General features: G+C 37.1%; 1 protein-coding gene across 1 annotated transcript in view; it reads right to left on the bottom strand.

Moving 5' to 3' along the window:
* insra (insulin receptor a) overlaps positions 1 to 12,945 on the bottom strand; it is a gene marked incomplete at its 3' end in the record, with an annotated part of 50,227 nt that overhangs the window by 35,378 nt on the left and 1,904 nt on the right. The window contains 1 exon segment of the mRNA XM_014007417.1: positions 4,070 to 4,618. Coding sequence (XP_013862871.1) covers positions 4,070 to 4,618 — 549 coding nt within the window.

The following is a 12,945-nucleotide window of genomic DNA, read 5'->3' on the forward strand; positions in this document are numbered from 1 at the left end:
ACTAGGTGTGTGCAAGTGATTGTGATTCTTTCTGCGGTACCATCTCATACACTGTTTGCTTATGTGGTCGTAAATACCAAGAGAATTAATCACTTAGCCGTTATAATTGTTGATATGTGGTAACAGGTATTGAGAAATTACTTCAGAACTGCAGCTGCTTCTTCTTTTTGTGTGTGTGTGAGTGTTTGTTTTGAGACTATGATAATTTACTTTTCCTCAATTTTGGGCCTGCCAGCTCTCTGATTGATTCATCAAGTAATTTTTACTTAAAACCATATTCGAATGTTAAATAAATAACTCGTAAAACAAAACCGCAAACACAAGCAAACATATGTCTGACAATGTGCTTTAAGTAAATGTCTGCTGATTTAGTTTGTTTGATTTAATCTTAAATGAAGCTATCGTGTAAAATGTAACTGAGATTTTTTATTTTTAAATAATGCTAAGAACAAGATTGATGTTTTCTGTTTTCTATTATTAAAGCTGTTTGTTTGTGTGTTTTTGGTTTAATCAACTCCGGCAATGAGCATCCCCTGCAACACTTTACTGAGCAGAATTTTCCAATTTGGGGTAAAAATAAAAGGGGAAATTAGTGGTTGACGCTCAAATTGCTCCTTTGAAAAAACCAGAGCAGAAAAATAGGTTGTGTTTCCAAACATTGGAGCAAAGCCAAGCTGCATGGTTCTGCATTGTTTTCTGCTGTTGTACAAAGTGTGAGACCCAAAATCACCTCTGATACCTGAGAACAGAACCTCTGACGAGTGAAACTTGCTTTTAATGGAACAGTAACACAAATGAAGCTTATTAATATGTGTTAATTATTATCAAAAGCCACCATCTTTATGTTGTCCAGTCCCAGACTCTACTGGATAAATGTAAATGTAATCATTTGACATAAAGTACGGGGGCAAATAATAAAAGTAAGTGGCTCTCTCAGCACTATAGGAAAAAGTAGCAACATCACAGAGGAACACAGAGTGCTTTGCAATCTGTCCTGCGGTTCCACCTGGTGCTTAACGGGTCTTTTCATGCTTTAGTGAAAGTAGGCTAAAAACCGCAGGTCTCAGACCACAGGACCACAGGCTCTGCCTGCGCAAGAACACCTCCTGATGACTGGAGATCAGTTCTTGCCTGTCACCATCTGGGGCTGGCTCGCTGTTGTAAACTAACCCACCATTATGAAATTATCTCTGCTGTTGACGTCTGAGGCTTTGAGCTCATTCTACTGACTATGAATGAGTGACCACAAGCCCACAGTTATTCAAGGAAAACTAGAAACGTCTCTTCAGTCTCAAAGCTAACAATGTCAGACAACTTGCTTTTGAACATTGAGCTTGATAAAAGATACATTTATAAAGCAGGTTTAAAACAAAGTTTAAACGAGTTGTGAAGACAGAAGCCATGTGTAAGGTTCAGCTTGACAGCTGTAACACACTGATCAGCTTTTTGTTTTATTTACCATAAACCAGTGTTTCCCAAAGTTGGGGTCGGGACCCAAAGTGGGGTCCCGAAACATCAAGTTTGGGTCCTGAAAAGATTTTCTGAATTAATGACATTTTTGCCTTAGTTGTTACAAAGGATTGAGGTTAGTGTATTTAAAATGGATAAATGCAGTATAAAAAATTGTTACTATGCCCATGTTTTGTTGACCTGATACAAATACTTATCAACCAAAAATAGCTGGGGGCACAGGTCTCTGCTACTGTTACTTTGTGGGTCAAAAGCTGAAAAGTTTGGGAACCAGTGCACTTTGGTTCCCAAAGTTGGGCTTGGGACCCAATTATGGGTCATGAAGCTCCTTGGATAATCTCCAGAAATCAATTTAAAGGGTAATAAAATAATTGCTGATGTAATATTTTCCCCATAATTATTACAAAAACACAAAATAAGTATAAATAAGTATTTATATTTGTGTACAAGCTGTTTAGATTGTCAAAAAGCCTGTGTTTTTAGGGTTATTAACAACGTTTGTGTACTCAGACCAGGAATATTTGGGGTCACAAGTTTTTGCCATGGATATTTTGTGGGTCAGAAGATAAAAAGTTTGGGAACCACTGCCATAAACTACAGAATGTATTGATAGAGAAAGCAACAAAATGTGTTGAACAGAGAAAGACCACCACAGCCTACTGAGAAAAACAACTTCACAGACGGGTTGGAAAGGTGTTGCTTCACATTAGAAATGAGTTTGAGCTGCTTTGACACAGATCTTTGCACCATCTCTTTGGTACAGTTAAATAGGCCAACGTTTCAACATCAAAAACAGCAACGTTTTTCTCTCAAATCCACTAGTAAGTCAACGTTAAAGAGCTAACTTTTACTCCGACACAATTATTTTAGTTTTAAAATCGAGGCTGATGTCGTTTTCTGATAAAAAATAAAGAAACCTTAAAGTGTTGGAAATCAAGACACGTGGCAAGGAGTAACTAAGATATTAATAAACTTAAATAATGCAAAGCTACACAATAGTCTCTAATTAATGCCAAATAAAGAAAGACACTTCAAAATCATCAAAAAGAAAATTAAATGAAAAGAATCAAAAGCAAACCACTAGACTAAACTATTGAGATCCAACTGGTCAACCATCATTTTGCTGCATCTTTACATTAACTGATTAAGGAACATTTGACAGCTTTTGTGGCCAATTTAAATGATCAAGTAAATTTGCCTCGCATTGTAATATTGTAATAATTAATAAAAACAGTTAATTTTTTGTTTGTTTGTCAACAACATCCTTTTGTTGGGGTTGCAATATTTCCACAGCATGCACAGTATTTTGGTGTCGACTTTTCTGTTTCTGTGGTTTCCTCTTGTTCTTTGACCCATTTCTGTTGGAGACAAAACAGCTTCTCTACAAATTCACGTGTTTTTTAACTAACTGAACCATTCAAGACTTATGTCTAAAGACAAAACAAGCTGTAAGTGGTGTGTTTAACAGCATATTATTAGTTTTAATTGATAAATCTATCAAATTAGCAGTTATTTTACCATTTTATCTGATAGACACTACTAGTACTAAGTAAAATTTATGAATAGTCACGTATCTGACTAGTTCAGACCAGGGATATTATAGTTAACTAAAACTAACTAAATAATGAAAACTGAAATTGAAAAAACATTTTTTGTTAAGTAAGTAAAATAAATAAAAACTAATAAAATTAAAAAACGATAAACTTTAATATTTTTTACAAAACTAACTAAAACTAACTGAAATTATATCCTTAGTTTTAGTGTTTGTCAGTTTTTTTATTTTTAAATTTTTTAATCGAGTAGTTTCCCATTTGCTGTGAGCAGTAACAACACTTGTTTACAATCTGCTGCTGTTCAGCATCGTCTGCTAAATGACGACAGCAAAAGTTGGGAGAAAGTGGCAACGTACACTTTGAGATTTCTTCGAATATGACTGCGAGAAAAATCAAAGCAAGTCTTGTAGTGGAAACAGGTGAGAAAACAGGTGCAATGGTTCTCAAGGGAAAAACTGCATGAATCAAGCTCAAACAAGATGGCTAACTATGACTATCTTCACACACTAAATTCTCTCAGTAGCTCCCATGAAAAACAAGCAACAGGTTGGAGACAACTATTGTCATTGTCCTAAAATAATCGCCCAAGTTCTTCGTTGGCAAATATGAGTTACACAATTATTTTAGTTAGGTGTCACTATAATGGACTGCTTTAACTAGTGACCAAATAGCTGCTGGTTAGTTAACTCCCAGGAACATCACAAGCTTGAAGATGCATTGGCAAATATATTTATTTAAACTATAAAAAACTAATACTATAACTAATAAAAACTAAACTAAAAATAAGCATTAAAATGCAATAATAACTAATAAAAACTAGCAAATCCACTGTAAAAACTAATTAAAACTGAATTAAAAGAAAAAGGTTACCACAAAATAAAACTAAACTATAATGAAAAATCCAAAACTGTTATAACCTTGTTTCAGACTTCCTCTGAGGTTGTTTTTTTCCAGTCTCCAGGGCTCAAGAGTCCTGACTGAAACCAAGAAGCATCCAGACATCTAAAGATTCAAGTTTCATTAAAGATTCAGAAAAGTCAACTTACTTTTTTGACAGTGGCTCTGCGTCCAGCAGCGCTCGCTGAAGTGTCCGTTGATGGTTGTGGCCTGGCAGGTGGTCTTTCCAACGGACGCCCCTGGGCAGACGTCGCCGCACTCTCTGTCGTTTTTGTTGGCCATGATGTAGTTGTCCTCCACCGAGTCCAGGATCTTGGACCAGTCCAGTGTGGAGAGGTAGCAGAGGTCCGGGTTCTTCTCGATCCTCACGGCTCCTCTGGTGATGTTCATCAAGCTGTGGAGGCCGATCTCTCGCAGCTGGAGCATCTCGAACAGCACCAGAGCGTAGTTGAAGAACAGGTTGTTGCCTCGGATCACCGTCAGGTTGGGGAAGAGATTGCTGAGGCTCTCCATGCCGTAAACTCTGAAGAGCAACAGGTAGTCGGTCACCACTCTCAGCTTGGGGAAACTGACGCCTCGGAAATCCTCGGGCTTGGTCTTAAACATGAGTAAGATCTTCAGGTGGCCTTCGATCACAGTGCAGTTCTCAAGCGTTCGCAGGTTGGTCACATTGTTGCGAATGTCCTTGCTTGGACAAACTGGGGAAACAAGCAGAAGTTCTTTTAAAAAATCTTTTCAAGTGTTTGGAAAGTCTAAATTACAAAGCAAGGCTAACAATATAGAAAGAAATACTCTAGTCTCAAAGTTTGTGGATTACTACTGCTAAACATGAGCGGTGTATTACACAAGATATCTGCTTTATAAACAAGACATGATCTCAATGAGTAAAAAAAATAAAATAAAAAAACAACCTTTGGTTAATTAGAGGGGATATTTTATTTTAAAACATGTGGCTGCGTCTCTCGTCTTTGAGGAGGAACAGACCAACTTCTCTGACACTTTGTTTAGCAATCACATATCTGACTGTGAGCTACTGTCAAATATGGAGCGCTGCGCTCATCCTTGGTTACGCTGCGCCGTGGAGCTCTGCAACTCGAGACCAGGAAAAAACATTAGCTAATGCAATAAAAATATGTGTCCGTCAGGGCGACTGCATCGCTAATGTTCACGCTTCGCAACGGTACTAGATTTGTGGCTTCATCAGTCCTCGCCCAGACACACAAATCTTGCTAGATGAGAATACCTGAACCATGTTGTTGTGCAGTTGGGTCGCATTTTTTCCTGCCTCGATCATTTCCCACTGTACTACATCAGTGGTGCAATATGAGACTTTGATCTAGTCCTGTGGCTGGCCAGCATAAATCTGGCAACCCCTTCTACAACAAACCACACACATTTTTCAGACAGACAATTTTTTTTTAAATTTACAATGACTTATTCAGCGAACAGACAAAACTCAGAAATGTTACATCCAAAGTTGTAATCCAACAATTAAAGCCCATGTGAGTCCAGTGGTTTTTTCTGGGGTCATGTTCTATAAAATGAGGTAAAAATAGTAGAAAGACTGATATTAATCACACAAAAACAACCTGTGGTATCCTCTAATCCAGTTGGAGGTGAGTTTGCATTATTCATTAGCAGCTGTTCTGTCTCATCTTAGATTCATTACTCAAATCTATGACAGAATGCATGTCGCCAACTTTTAATGAAGATTATCTTTTATTGCTGATTTTAGCTTTGCTCGTTTCAGCTATTTTTCTGCTAATTTAAACAATTGTGTGCTGCTTTTAGCTTATTTCTGCTACTTTGGGATTTTTATTTTTTTTCAACTGTTTTCCACTAATTTCAGGTATTTTCTATGTTTTAAGCAACTTTTTAGCTAATTTAAGCTTTTTTCAGCTTAAACAGGTGTTCTGTTTCTTCTTAGCAATAAGAAGATAAAAACTGAACATAATAAAAACAAGGGAGAATTTTGGACAAATTATTTTGTTGGCACGTTTTAATTTGTAATTTGAAATACTGTATGAAGTAAAGCAGTTGTTCAATGATAAAGCTCTGTTTATATTGTATAAAACAATAATTGTTCCACACTTGATCTACTGTGTTGAAGTCTGGGGGAGAGCATGTAAAACAATCACAAATTTATTTTTTATACAGAAAAGAGCTGTAAGAATTATCACCAGAAAACATTACAGTCAACCATCGAATACATTATTTTGTAATTGAAATTATTGAAATTTTATGAGTTGGTTGATTATAATATCTTACAGATTATGTATAAGACTCATTTTAAACATCGAGTTATATTTTGTTAAAAGAGAAAGTTCTTATAAACTTAAGGGACTTGAGATGATTATAAAATCTAAATTTCGAACAAATTTGAAGGACCGATGTACTTCAGTTCGAAGAATAAGATTGTGGAATAATCTGGAGAGTGATTATAAAAATGCTGGTTCAATGTGTTTAAGAGAATGATAAAAATAAGTTTGTTGAAGAAATATGAAATTGTATAATGTATATCAAAAGTTGTCGTTTGAAAAGGAATTGAAGCTTTTGTTTCTTGATTATTATCGCTTAATTAATTTTGGAAAAAAGGGGCAGATTAGGTATTTTCTTCTTTCTGCCTCCTTTCATTTGTGTATAATTTTTTTAATTTGTTTTTAAATTAAATGAATAAATTCATTAAACTAATTTCATTTTTAAAGAACTGGTAGACAGTCAATCAAAAGGTGTCTGTTGACACAAGTTACTGGCCCTTTTTGCCACAATGACATCAAAACAACCAATTTACAACAAGCTACCAAAAACACATCTCAAAAATGAGCTACGCAGCTGTGAGTTAACGTGTCCACCACTGAACAAGTAGCAGATGAAATAGTTGATAAGGAAATACTAAAATTTGCAGCGTGGATGTGGTTTGGGTTTTGAAGCTTCGATAACCGACTAGCAGTGAGAACTTATAACTGTTCTATCATTGGAAAAAGCTCCACTTGATAGAACATTCTGATCATATGAAAATGAAGCATCTCTAAAAGTTTAAGCCCTCTATAGAAAACTTGGCCTTATTGGCAAAAACAACTTGGGACAACAATCGAGGTCCATTCAACACTCCTCTCCCTCACTTCCGACGTCCGTCATGGCGCCTCCACGTGATTAGGTGACGTAGTTGCAAAGGGTCAAAAAGAAGTCAGTTTTTGCATTATGTTAAAATGGTTTTATAGCATTACAATAAAAAATCATCACAATATTTTTCCTTTTCCTATTAAATATCTCTTCTATAAATCTCCTCAGCATATGTTCAGTGTTACTGACACTAATATCCACAATAATAACGGACTACTTCCTTTGCAGATGCAGAGTGGGACATTCCACTCTCAGTTTTCCAGTTCACAAGCCGTGAGCACAGCTGGAGGTGTGCGGCCTGGTGGGGGTGGAGGCTGATGTGTTTACTGTCCGACCCACCACTACGCCAGCCACATCAGGCCAACCTGTCAGCCATGTTGTGGGGGGGAGGCGTAACGACGTGTGCACCTCTTTATGGCAGCAACTCATTTTACACCTCCTGCTGGATAACAGTACAAGGCAAACAGCAGCCTGAACTACAAGCGCCTCCCTCCATGACCTCAAACAGAACTCTCATGCTGTAATTATGTTGACTTAAAGGCATGTTTTAAGTACCTAAAGCAGCTCAGAACATTAAAAAGTAGTCTTTTTTTCTTTACTTACACATAAATGCCTCCTTATGCATGCTATGGCAGGCTTTACTCTTGTCAACTAAAAATATTTAACAGCAAATTGAACATGTTTTTTAACCACACTAACAGTATTTGGCAGCAACTCTGCAGCAAGTGCAGTGCACTCCAAATTCATCAACATATGCAACCTTAAAGAGAGCCTTTCCTTCACAAGTGGGAAAGACGAATCATCACGGGGCGCTGAGTCCAAGCTCCTATCAGTGTACACTTTCAGTCAGGCCAGTATTTTTAGCACCACATTCCCAATAGAGAATCTAATACAGACCAGTCGTACCGATAGTGGCTCGCATTGGAAACTGGAACAGAACAGTCTTGGTGTGTAAATGAGGAATTTCGGAGCGGCAGCAGAAGAAGAAGAAGAAGAAAAAAAAAACTGTCCGAGCCGCATAAGGGAACAAAAGGTTTGGTAGAAGAAAGAATTTAGAAAACAAAACTCAGCAAAACAAACCAGGTGCCCCCACTCCCTCCCCCTATATCCAAATGCTATTGTAAAGGCAAAGCCAAATCTTGGAGGCAATACAAAGGCTGCTATGGTGACAAGGCGAGCCCTAGGTCTCCATACATTCCTTACTTTAGCCTGAGATGGACGAAAACACCCGAGGGGCTCTGAATAATCAATCAGAGCTCTTAAAGAGGCAAATTTATATTGCAGATGTATGTACAGACGTCAGCACGTTTAAGGAAAATAAACTTTAAATTAACAATCGTTTTAAATTTAACAGAATAAAGGAAGCAAGACATAAAACTGACAGTAACACAAAATGTTTGTTTTATTTTATTAATGTTACCTTGCCTTTTCATTAATATTTGCTTTATCAACTCCTCTCTTTATCGTTTTAAAGGGTTTTCTGCACGATGCTGCGTTCAGATCCAGTGGGTGGTGTTCGAAGGTGGTCTGTTTCCCATTAATCTGACCACAATCAAAGTTAATGAGCCGTAAAGGAAATCCATAGAGCTTGATCACATTAGAGAGTCAGAGTGGGGGGAGGGAATAAACCTACAAGACCTGACAGCTGACCTTGGTGACCCTATTTATGCAAGCTTTATAAAAACATATGCTGCAACCTCATAAAAATACAAAATAAACACATTAACCTGTAAACCTATCGCATAAATAACATTTAAAGATATCTAAATATACTAGAGCTTGAGCATCAGCCAGATCAAATCTGAAAAGTTTGAACGAGACAATCCTTTATACTCTCACTATATACACAAGCATCAACAAGCATCCCCCGACCGTTTCTGATCGAGATGTAAGTGGTTGTGGGTGGAAGGTGTGAGGGCTACTGCTTGTTGTGTGCATTTGTAAAGAGAGGCCTCAGTACATCTGCAGGACCACATCACTTTAGTGATTGCACCACTTCCCTTTTCAAAGTTTCGCAGTTCTGCTCCCTTCCCTACCTAAACTAAAATGAAGCAAAAAAACAGAGAAAACAACATGCAAACTGACTCAAGATTAAACCACTAAAACATTTTACTTACCAAAAGTTAAGACCATCCTTAAAAATGTGTCTCTTAAAAAAAACTTTGCTCAAAAAAATAAAGAAATTTGTGTTTGGTAGATTATTTCTTTGATTTTGGCAATATATTTTACACTGTTGGAAAGCCTATTAAATTCCCTTTTAAATGGTGCCACATTTGTAAGGAATATGCTTTTGTAGGATGAGCTGCGTGGGTTGCACACATGAAAAACTGGCCAAACCTTCCCTACCAAACGGCTTATTTTGCTGTTATTGACACTTTTTTTAGAGCTTCTGGTGCTGCCAATCAGGTGTCCAATATAAGATTTAAGCCTTGTTACAACAAAATAATCTGCCAAACACAAGTTTTCTTATTTTTTGTGCTAAACATAGATTGAAACCAAAGTTTAAAAAGTGTTTTGTATTTAAATTAAGTTGAAATAAGAAGAAGTGAGAGCTCTTAATATGTGCATGGTAGGGTTGGGCAATATTGGCAAAAAAAATTAATCATGATTAATTGTGGTATTTAGCTGATAATGATTAACCCCCTGGAGTCCCTGTATGTCCTGGTTACATGACCAATTTAGTGGGAAAGATTTGCTCTTTGTAAAAATCTGTTCCAAATTGTGTCAAAATTACAGACTTCAGGCTACACAGTTTTTAAATTGTGTTGATAGATAATAAAATTACAGATTTTTTTTTAATGTTCATCATAACTGAAGCAGAGAGGAGCACCAGGCAGACTGACTGGCGAAACCTCCAGTTAGTCCACCTGGTGGCATTAATCGTATTAATCCTCAAGTGCCAAAAAATAATCAATTGTTTTTCTGACGATTAACTGCACACGATACGATTATACCCAACCCTAGCGCATGGTGTATCAATATCTTGCATCTATGTGGTTTGGACCAATGATGACTTGGTTTTTCACTTGCTTCCTCTGATGATTAGCAAACCAATACTTCGATTAGCAAACCAATACTTCGAACCTCGCACACAAGAATTTTACCCCACTTCATTTCAGATCAACAACTCGTGTTAATCTGAAAACTCTGCGAGCCAGCTCAATATTTTGGCACTAAAAATGTCAAGTGTCACGCTGAAACAGCCAATTTAAAAGGTAATCATCCACACTCGTAACGGCCGCTCAAAGAACTTTGGTTTCATGTGGGTGTTTAGGACACTTGCAGTGAGGTAATAATTACCTTTTAAGTGTGAAAGGACAATAACAAGCACGTTTCCTTCCAACAGAGGCACTGTGTCAAAGGTAAGGACAAAGACACAACAAGGCTCGCTTGTCGGACGTGTATTGGAAGAGGGTGCGCCACACAAGTCAAACATTCATACAGTAGGTAATTTTCAAATATGAACCTGTAACGCTGCGTTCGACAGTCACTGTTAAGTTTGTCGAGCACAAAACCCTCTCTTTTGTACACTTGTCAAAGCACCTGAGACTGCAGTGGCTGTTTGCGGGTCGATGTTTGGGAAATGGTACTTTCATCACCTTACAATTGCTTGCCCTCCTCGTCAGTAGGTGTAAATCAGAGCTCAGAAGCCCGCTGGACCGCTGCCTGATTACAAGTCTTGTTCTGACCAGAGCGGTCCACAACAACAGGGTGCCGGAGGCTTCGTGGCAAGCTCCTGCTGTTTGACAATCTTGTTTCAGTGATGTGTTCCCAAACGCACAAAGACAACAGACATGAGTTTATTTATTTTTTTAATGCAGTTTTCAGCCACAGTCAGCTGTGCAAAAATACTGGAACTTATATTTCATGTTACAACTGAACCGACAGTATAAAACACGCTGATTTTAACAAACAAAAATTTAGGTTACATGGATAAAATGGCTCTTAAGCGTCCAGTCGATGCCAAGCAAATTAAACCAATTTACACAGCCACTGAATATAAGCTTTCATTAATAAATGAAACTTTCCATCAAGCTGAGCTGGACAGCGACCAACAAGTAGCTCAGAAGGTTTCCTGACTACAACCTTGGTCAGTTCGACTTATGAAACCAGCCAGTGTGAGGCCCAGGTTCCACTTCGCTCGTCTGTGGTTCATTCAAGTTTGAGAGGCGTGAGGGGGGGAGGCCGCAATGCAATTACACAACTTGTTTTTTTGATTCATGTCTTACGATTCTTGCTCAAACTGGTTTGATGGCGTCCCTCTATTTATTCTTTGCTGCAAAATCTGAAAACGGGTGAGAGAACCTGCACCTTTCTAGGCTAAACTACCTTTAAATAATGCAGCAGAGTAAGTTTCAACACTGCCTCAGTCAAAGCAACAATATGCAAATATCTTACACTAAACATGGGAGGAGCATCTGTTACTCTGAAACTAATAAAACGCTATTAGTTCATAGTAAAACCTGAAAGCTTCTATAAAAGTCACCACACATAAAACTCTAAAAATGAACATACACCAGGTTGTTTACAAATTCTTTTAAATCCCAATCACTTCCAAACATTCGTGACTCTTTTGTACTAGACATTTGCGGTAATTAAACAAGACAGATCCATTTAAATGTGCAGAAAGGGAGATCTGAAGACTCGTTATTACAACAAATCAGTTGTGATGCGGCTTAATTATCTGGCAGCTTGTTTGATAAATACTTTAGGAGGGAGTGAATTTCACAGTGTGCCGCTCAAACCAAAGTAATAACAGACTTGACTGAAAACAAGCCAACTGTTTTCTCCCATAACAAGACAAATGGGAGCAACATTTCAACAAGTTTCCTGGTGTACGCGACAATAAGCAAACTGAAATCTTTGCTCTTTACAATAGGTTACAACACAGGTTTGCAACACTTTTCCAAAGTTTGACTTATGTCAAAATTAACAGCGTAAAACTAAGTGTGCAAACACAAAAATATAAATAAATAAAATAAAAATGTCTCCCAGCAGCTGCAAATAAATTCATTCATTCTTATCACCTGTGTTGGTGGATATGAAGGGGTTGTTTTGAGGCTGTAAAGAGGAGCTAATTGTTATATTCTTGAACTTGATCACAGCAAAGAGCCAAAGCTCTCCAACTACACAACCAATTACAATTTTACTAAAGTCTCCGACTACTTACTTTATTTGGGATTTTGTTTACAGTGCCTGCAGACTCCCACAGTCGATAAGTGGCAACCTTTGTCCCTTCACTGCATGCACCACCGCTGCTGCTAGCCGGCCTTTATCAATCCACCATCACAAGTAAAACAAGAAATCTGCACATGGCAGGATTTCAGCAAACGATATCCACTAATCACTATGTCTAGGATTTCTGTACAGGGGAGCTTTTGGTCTTTTTTTTAACCTCTAAAGAAAACACCTATTTTCTATGTCTAGTAGTGAAAAGAAAATATCCTAAATAAACAATGTATGTAACACAGTTTGTAAGTATTATTTATACAAATCAAGGCATATCTCATCAGATATTTGCCTCATTTGCATATTCCTAAAAACAACAACAAATGGTGTTATGAGAGGAAATATGTACACAAGTTCTTGAATATTAATTTAAAATGAAGATATTCATCAAGATAAAAGTACTTACTAGCAAAGCAAAAGTTTTCAAATATTGTATCCCCTTTACAGTAATATTTTCATAAATAGAAAATTCATGTTGCTACAGGAGGGTCTGTTTATGTACATTTATACACATTTGAAAGAATTTCTAAAAACACAATAAAAACTTTTTGATTTTGATTTTTCTGGTAAAAGTATTTTTCAAATGTATTAAAAGGTTGAATACATTAATTTAAATCTCATGTCAATAAAACCTTTCTAAACTTTGCTCAGAAATGTCCATATTTCTATATTT

This window comes from Austrofundulus limnaeus, unplaced genomic scaffold (assembly GCF_001266775.1).
Source record: "Austrofundulus limnaeus strain Quisiro unplaced genomic scaffold, Austrofundulus_limnaeus-1.0 Scaffold42, whole genome shotgun sequence".
Classification (NCBI taxonomy): Eukaryota; Metazoa; Chordata; class Actinopteri; order Cyprinodontiformes; family Rivulidae; genus Austrofundulus; species Austrofundulus limnaeus.